An 8,922-nucleotide genomic window follows, 5' to 3' on the forward strand; every position below is an offset into this window, starting at 1 on the left:
CTGGTGGTTACCGCACGGACCACATCACAAGAGAAAGAAGGATAGTGGTAGACTACATGCTGCATTCCCTTATATCACATGCTGTAGTCAAGGAATGCTGGTCATTAGCAGAGCCTTCTTTGCCCCTTTCCCTCACCTACCTCAAATCCTGTAAGAAATAGAGAACTGGGACCAGAGCAAGTTTTCTTCATTTACTCTTCATCTGGTTGGCAGTCAGGTTCTGGAACAGGCCATATCTTGTGTACTCCTAGCACAATTTGCCCTGCGGCCCCCGCCCCTGCCCCTCACTTGTGCAGCTGATCAGTCTTCTCTTAGTTCGTGATTGTTTATTTCTGTCCATGCTGTCCTTCAGAGACCAAAGTGGATTGAAACTGGAGATTATGGTTTGTGTCCTCCACTTTAAATTAATGGGTTTACCAGACTTTTCCACCATAGCCCTTGTGTGGAACTAGCGCTTGCAGTTCCGTAACTCTTCCCCTAAAAAGTAATTTTTTTATTTTCAAGCCTTAGATCTCCTATCATCTGAAAAGGTCAACATATAGGACTTGATAGACACCCTCCTCAAAATTCTTGGAGACATTTGGGTGTAGCGTGGGCACTCCTGGTGATGCCCAATAAAATTTGTAAGGCCACAATAAGAGAAAATAGCAGTAGAGATAACAATAGAAAACAATGGGAAAAAATTACATGTAATCAAGAATTGAGCAATTTGAAAGACCAGAAATGCAACTGAAGCTATTTGAATTGAAACCCTGAGAAGGAAAGGAGTATTGGGTCTGGATGAAAGCAACAAAAAAATTAAGGGTATCTCTGTGTCCCTACAGCAACACATGCCATACTTCCGGAAGCGGATGGTCTGGGAGATTCTCCACCGAAAGCTTTTGTGAAGACTGTCTCAGTTAGCCGACATTGACCTTGTGGGGGACCAGCTCTTTGTTGTCTACAGCCAGAGACCTTGGAAACAGCTGCTCCCACCCCTGTGTTCTTGTAAAGCCCTTGATCCCGGACCAGGCCCTGGCGAGATGCATTCACAAGCACATCTGCCTTTCCTTTTGTATCTCAGATACTATTTTTGCAAAGAAACTTTGGTGCTGTGAAAGGGGTGAGGGACATCCCTAAGCTGAAGAGAGAGACTGCTTTTCACTTCTTCAGTTCTGCCATCTTGTTTTCAAAGGGCTCCAGCCTCACTCAGTCCCTAATTCGGGGGCCGAGAGAAGCTTGGACAGATTCTTGGTTTCATATAAACTCTTGTTGTTAGGCCTTACTAAGAGGTAGGAAAGGGCTTGGGCAAAAAGGTAGGGATGAAAACCACCAGCATATACACGCACACATACATACACGCAGGATTTTCAAGATGTATTGTCAGGAAAGTGACTGTAATCTGAACTTTGGGTCCCATGCAAAAGTCCCTCCTCCAGGACTTCCCTATTTATATGCCTCCTGTGAGATCCGTCTGCTTCTATACAAGGCTGTTTTATCATCTGTAGCTTCCTCCCATTGTGAGGCACAACACATGAGCCCTGGGGGGACCCCAAAGTCCCAGGCAGTCCTTTTCCTTAAAGCAGGGGTTTGCATGTGCTCAGAACACATGATACAGAGAAGACCCACCCAGGGAGCAGTTCAGTGGGGCAACCAAGGCACCACTTCTACTGCCACCTACTTCTGACCAAGAAGAAGGACCTCAGTCTTTAGCATAAAATTCCAGCATTGAATGAATGCAGGTCTAGTGTGGTCTGTGGCTAGTTAGTTTAAATATGTTTCTAACCACAGAGAATTTAATATATATATATATATATATATATACATATATATATATATACACACACACACATATATATATATATATTTCACAGGGATATGTGTTTTTTTTTAAAAGGCTGAATGTGTTCACCACTTTAGCCTCTAGGTTTATTTCCATTTTTCAAATTTAGCTCTAGCACGCACAGATCCCAGCCCCTATGTGTAGGGTGTTTGTGGACTTCCTAACAATATTTTGAGGCCTGGATGAACTTTGGCTTAGGGGTAGAGGTTACCAAGGGAGGCAAGATTTTCAACTGGAAAACGGGTGGAATTTGGACTGTCAACTTGAGACTAAAAAACTGCTATTCCTTTTATTGTTTCTAGCATCTCCCCCACCCTCTGAGCGTTCCTCAGGCTAGATAGTGAAACGATCCAATGCCAGTGTCATTTTGTACTTAAGTTCCAAAATAGGAACGTTTTATACTTTTTTCTGTATTGTAATAGGTAGTTTTGTATGAAATATTTTCTCTTCTTCCCTTGTACCCCATCCTTTCCAACATTGTGCTTTCTCTCTGGGCTTATTTGAAAATTTTACTCTGTTTTATACCAAGCTTGTTTAGTACATTTTTCTATGTTTTACCACAGGTTACAATTTGAAAAGAAAACTATTTTTTTTAAATATTCCATTGTTAACTGAATGTTACTGTTTCCACTCCAACAACCAGATGTCCTACCTTTTTCATAACTGCCTGACTTTTTGGGGAAGACCACCGTTCATTTGTTCTTTTTTCTTTTCTTTTTTCTTTTCTTTTTTCCTTCCTTTCTCTCTTTCTTTCTTTCATGCTTTTCTATAGGAAATAAATAGCTTTCTATTTATGAGTTGCTGAGCCCTTTAACATTCTCTTTTAGAAAGCTGCAATGTGCAGGCTTATTGTAGGATTCCTGCACATGGATTCTTGGTACTTAATGTATTTCAATGACAACTTGAAAGGTGGCAGTATGGCATAGATTTGGACTATGAATCAAAAGACCTGAGTTTTTCAGGTGCTTTTGCTATTATCTGGGGCGGACTCAGAACAAGATAGTTGTCTGTATTTATTGTTTGTCCGTTTAGGTAACAACATCTGTCTTACCTTCCTCATAGATCTTTTGTACAGACCAAAGCAGCAAATATTTATTGCCATGTATAACAGAAAATGAAACATGCAACAAAAGCACTTTGAAAAATATATAAGGAATTGTTGAGCCTGTCTGAACATGGACCCCTTTCTGACCAGTGCATTTTCATACAAGGCGAAGTTAGTGAAACCACCCTACATGGGTGGACCAAGCTGAGACATAGGTTGTAGCCCAGGGTGGCTCATTGGGAACCAAATATAGACTTCTATAGTGGGCCATTTTTCCAGAGAACTAGCCAACAGATTCAGGACTAGCATCTGGAAACTTAATTTCTCCTTCATTTAAGGGTGGGCTTAGATGATCAGGGAGGCAAGAAGAGGTTTCTGCATTCCATGGCCAAGGGCATGCTACCAGTATCTTAGCTAAACTGCTTTAAACTAAAGCCTCTTGCCTTTTCTCCGGTTTTTCCTTCTTCCATGTGTTCACTGCTCATAATCACCTACCTCCCGTTAAAAAGTAACACTTGAGGGATGATGAATTCAATCTAGATACAGAGCCTTCAACAGAAACCACAGTCCTACCAAGCACTCCTGGACCTTAAAAAGAGAAAATCAGAACATTTGAAAATACACGGTCCACAGCATGTAGGTTAATTCTGACCCATTTGTTGCCAGAGACCCACTGTTGCTCCTGGGAGTCCCATTTGGGGTTGGATATAAGAGTACTTTTCTCTCTCCCTCTCCCTCATGGAGACATTGTGGAAATGCACTCCTCCCTCCATGTGGTGCTTCATACTTCTCTGTGGTATCAGCTCTTCTCTTCTTTAGCTCGTGTAATTGTGAACCAGCATCTTCTACCCACTACCCCTAGCAGTGTAAGCCCCACGTTTAGTTTCTGGGGCAGAAACACATGACCTGAGAAAGTACTGCCAGAAACACATGACCTGAGAAAGTACTGCCAGCAACCCTATCCCATAATTTGTCCATCACCATCTGGTTTTACCTGGCTTATAAAAGGCCTAAAGAGAGGGAGAGGATTCACTTATGAACCCCAGTGTTTTTAATATTTCAGCCTCTGGTCCTTCGATGCCATCCCTCCAGCTCTCAAATACATCTTTCCAGAGTAAGAGAGATAGACTACTAGACACTTGGACTTTACCTTCTCTCTTGCTCCACCTGGATGAGCCAGGGCGAGGTGGAATATAGACCTTCATAGCCTGTAGTTGACTCTGACAGGCCACATGCTGAGCTTCTGGAAAAGTTACCATATTTCGCTGCCCAAAAGGAACCTACCCATAGCTTCAAAATCATCCTAAAATGTAAGGTTCAGCCCAGCATCTTTCCTTAGAGATGGAAACCTTATTTCACCTGTGCTGAACCGTGACCTCTAGTAAGAGTTCATGACCATCATTCCCAGCTTTGGAGGTAAGGAGTGACATAAGGGTATGTGGGGGTCATGCTGGTCATCCACTAAGATACGGGAGAACTTACACATGAATCCCCTGTAGGATACAAAAGAGAAACTCGAAGCCAGAGGATAAACCTTGAAATAATATTAGTACATGCTGCCTCTCTGGGCTTTCAGGGATAGGGCAAGAATAATTCTCATTGTAAGTCGTTGGGCCAGATATCTAGGGTCTTGTCAGAGTCTAAGATTCTGAAATGTGGAGGGCTGTGATCCTGCTTGGAATAGAATTCAGTCAAGGTAGGGAATCAAAGTTCAAATTTAAGGCCAGTGTTAATACGGCTTAGTCTTAGAGTTAAGGCCCAGGTCCGAGTCTTACCCTAATGGGACACATCATAGCTATTGACTTTGGCATTCTCCCCTGAGAAGTAGCCATCAACTGCCTGACTTCTGGAGATTGCCCTTCCACTCTGCAGAGCATCAGTGTCCGGAAGGGAAAGTGTGAGAAAGAGATGTACAACAAGCCCAGAGTCCAGTCAGTGGGACACACCTCATTCAATTTACTCCTGCGTTTCTTTCACAAATACCTCCAGAGCACACACACCCAAATCCCATCTCCATGAAGCCTTCCCTAATCACACTATCTTAAAATCTCTTATCTGGACAGCTCTAGCCCTTATTTTTGTTTTTTGGGTTTTTTTTTAGATTCTATTTATTTATTTGACACAGAGGGAGAGAGCACATGCAGGGGGAGTGGCAGCAGAGGGAAAGAGAGAAGCAGGCTTCCCTAGGAACAGGGAACCCAATGCAATGCGGGTCTTGATCCCAGGACCCTGGGATCCTGACCAGAGCTGAAGGCAGATGCTTAAACCACCGAGGCACCCCAGCTGTAGCCCTTATAATCAGAAAATCTTACAACTCTGTGTTTGTAATCCAACTTTTACATCAGGAATAGACTGAGACCGGTCGCCACAGAGGGCAGGTGAATGATCTGGTGCTTTTTCTTCAAGCCAGGAGTGCAAGCTGCTTCTCTGGCTGGCCAGTGAGGAGTAGGGTAACTGCATTAAACACTGATTGAGGAGACAGTATTTCGAGGGTTGGGGAAGGAGGACTGCTTCTGGCAACCTGCCGTAGGGCTGCACCTCCTTCGTGGTCCCAAACCTGATGCCCCACTCTACCCTTAAATATCTTCCTTGGCAGTTCAGCATGCCCTTCGGGGTCTGGGTCTTTGTCCCAAGGAGCTAATCATAGCATTTTTTTTTTTTTCTAACCACACATCTTTCTAATCTTCTCTGTCTTTTCTATTTCCAGTGCTGTTGTACATCTCCCATAGACTGAGTCCCGTTCTGCCTTGTGCTTTAAATGGACCATTTTACCTGCTGCCTGTGTCTTGTCTGTTAGCCAGAGCTAAGTTCCTGGAGGGCATTTGCCTCTTCTGATATTCTGGGGAACCCCTTACACTGGGTGTTTAATAAGCAAGTGTTTAAGCACTGGACTTGGGGGTCCTGGAGGGTGGAATGAAAAGATGGTTTGATCAAGGAAATAAAAGCCACCTGTCCTTATGGACCTTAGAGTTTAACTAATCTGGAGGCTAGGCAGACACCAAGCAACGGATCTTATCAAGAAGGCCAAAGTCATAGGCACACACTCCAGTTGGAAGCTGGGTGTGGATAATGGAGGGATAGAGGTAGAGATAAGTCAGGGATGATGTTACGTTTATCTACCTGTGTGTAACTCTCTCCCTAGTTCTTAAAAGTTGATTTATTTAAAATAAATTCTGTGGATTTTGCTTTCTTGCTTTGACTGGAAACTCCCTGGTAAAAAAGGACTTGGTGGTATTTGTCTCTCTAAGACTGTCTCTCTGTCTCTTTGACTGTTTATTCTGTCTCTGTGTCTTATGTCTCCTGATCCAAGTGGGACCAGTGATTGGATCCTCAGTGTGGTCTGGATTCCTGAGTCCACCCCTTAACCGAGAGTCTGAATACTGTGCATTCATTCATTTCATTCCACATACCTGGAATTGAAGCCTGGAACGCAAATAACATGCAAATCCATGGCTCCCTGGCACTTTTCAAAACCAGACCTGTCTGTGGAGCTGGCCAGATGGCCCTCCTAAGCCAAATACACCAGTCAGGGCTTCCAGCCCACTCTGCTAACAGCGTTCCTTGTCTCCTTGCCCCTCTCCTGCACCCCTTCCTCCTCATAGTCTAACCTCTCTACCTGTAAAGCTTACACTCCAGAGAATAAAACATAAGAAAGCACCAGCTTTTGAAAAATCTTCAGTATGTTGGTGAAGTGGTTTTGTCTGTATGAGTTAGAAGAGTCCCTTGTTGTCCCCGGGACATTCTTGAGTTCTAATATTTTTCTAGACATGGTTAAGATTTTTCGGCCGTTTGAAAATGGTTGGAGCGAGGAGGGAAGCCTTCAAGCCATTCTTATTTTCTGATTCCTGAATGTGGCTAAAGGTAACTGACAATTGCCTGGATCTGCATGTCCATCATTGAACAGGGAGAAGACTCCTTCCAAGTGGGACCTGGACTGGATTGTGAGTTAGAGTCAGCCTCTGTCTCCAACTGCTCCTGGGGGGCCTGGTGTGATCCTGCACTGCAGAAAGTTACAAAGGACCCAAGGGTAGGGGGAAAGGTGGGGAGACTTGATCTATTCCTCAAGGAATTCATGTTCCAGACACTATTCTGAACTCCAGGGAAACAGGTTTTTTTTTGTTTTTTTTTGTTTTTTTTTTAATTTATTTGTTTGACAGAGAGAGATCACAAGTAGGCAGAGAGGCGGGCAGAGAGAGAGAGGAAGGGAAGCAGGCTCCCTGCTGAGCAGAGAGCCCGATGAGGGACTTGATCCAAGGACCCTGAGATCATGACCTGAGCCAAAGACAGCGGCTTAACCCACTGAGCCATCCAGGCACCCCAGGGAAGCAGTTTTGCTTCCTTGTGTACCTGTGCTCCATTCTCCATCAGCCCACCACCAGCCAGTGATCTTCACCTATGATGGCCTACGGGGCCCTGCACCTCCAATAGGATGCCTTCCCACTCAGCTGGGGCTCACCAGTCTCGGCCACACAGGTGTCCTTGCTGTTTATCTAACAAACCAAACTTGCTTCCATCTCACGGGGGTTCTACCTCCTGTTTCGTGTGTCTGGAGGGCTTTTCCTTGGATCTCCTCCTGACCACTCCCTCACCACCTCTAGGCTCTTGGGGCATTGTCACCCCTACACCTCAATTGTCACACTCCCTAGCTCCATTACCTTCATTTCTTTGTGGCATTTCATATCTGACTGTATTATTTATGATGTGGGAAATAAGAAACAATCCTTGCCTTACTACTTAAAGCTCATCATTGACAAGTCCTTGAAACAGGCAGAGTGACCTTCCTCTGGGAGCTCAGTTGCCTTGATGTTGACACTTTGCTAAGGGCAAAAAGAAATCAGCCTGACTTCTCAGGATCCTGTGATCCTTTTTATATTTTTAACATATAAAAATTCCTTTGGAAACTTCCTTTATTTCCACCCCCCCCAGATATGTGTTAGCAGTCATTCTCCAAGCATATGGCCCATTGATATACATCTGAAAGGTCTCATGACTAAGTTTTTGCTAAATAGTAATAAATGACATTGTCTTTACAGTAACTGGCCCCCTCAGGATCCTGGAAACCTTATTTCCAAAATACTTTGGAGGCTTGTGCTGTCCTAGCCCCCTCCCGACTTGAAAGTCTATATATCAGGCACCTGTCACAACCCCCCAGTGCAGCTCCTTATGCCCACGGGTCCTGTCCCTCTGCTAATAAAACCACCTTTTTGCATCGAAGACATCTGAAGCTTTCTTGGCCATCACCTCTGAACCCCAACATCTCTGTATCAATTGACTTGTGTTTTGTCTGTCTCTCACTAAAATTCTGTTCATTGTGTGTCCCAGGTGCCTGTGCTTCCCTTTTTGCCAGCTTCCCCTGCTGATTCAGGTCCTCACCTTGTGTCTGTTTCAGCCTATGTTTCACCCGGGGTCCCCAGCTTCAGATGTATCATCCACTTAGCAGTTAGAGCTATCTTCTTCTCCTGACATTAACAACAAGAAGAAGCATTTATAGAGGCCTTGGCCCCAGCCTTTTGTGCCAAACATTTATAAACATTACCTCATTTAGTTCTCACTAAGTGTGTGATGTAGTTACGATTCCTTATCCCCATTTCTCAAATGAGGAAATGAGTTTAGGGATCGAATAAGCCTAAGTCTCAGACTGTCAGTGATAGGAACAGGGACTCCAAGCCAAGAACATAGGTCTCCAAAGCCCGTAAAAGCCTCATGAGCTACTGCTTCCACACAGCCAGCATGGTTTCATCTCAAAACAGGGAGATCATGTGACCCACATATCATGGGGGTTTATCAGTATGAAACCAAAGAAGAGAACCTTCATGAGGTCTGCAAAGGCTAACCCTCCCTCTTTTGCTTCATGAGCAGGATTGAGATCCTTGTCTCGTCCCCTTAGATTGGAGGGTCAAGGGGAATGGTGGGGACCCTCTGCCTTGGGATTCATTTCCTCTTGGCTTCTCCAGAAAGGGGTACCAAGGAATCCCCTTCACCCCTCCCACAACAACCCTTTCTCCAACTGTCTTTTGCCTCCCATTCTTGTCACCAACTCTGGGCTGTCCACATT

The 8,922-nt window shown here is 44.4% G+C and overlaps 1 protein-coding gene across 8 annotated transcripts in view; it reads left to right on the forward strand.

The window, feature by feature from the left end:
* The window catches only part of SENP1 (SUMO specific peptidase 1), a 53,661-nt gene extending 47,116 nt beyond the window's left edge, over nucleotides 1-6,545 (forward strand). For 6 of the 8 annotated variants that reach the window (XM_045073322.1, XM_045073325.1, XM_045073320.1 and 3 more), the window contains one exon: nucleotides 3,931-6,545. In XM_045073322.1, the coding sequence (XP_044929257.1) occupies nucleotides 3,931-4,002 (72 nt within the window). In that variant the 3' untranslated portion in view covers nucleotides 4,003-6,545. Of the gene's footprint in view, nucleotides 1-824 lie in introns of all 8 variants that reach the window. The other 2 variants (XM_013063009.2, XM_013063010.2) reach the window with 1 other exon arrangement.
* Nucleotides 6,546-8,922: the final 2,377 nt, after the last annotated feature.

This window comes from Mustela putorius, unplaced genomic scaffold (assembly GCF_011764305.1).
Source record: "Mustela putorius furo isolate JIRA1106 unplaced genomic scaffold, ASM1176430v1.1 tig00537227_pilon_pilon_pilon, whole genome shotgun sequence".
NCBI lineage: Eukaryota > Metazoa > Chordata > Mammalia > Carnivora > Mustelidae > Mustela > Mustela putorius.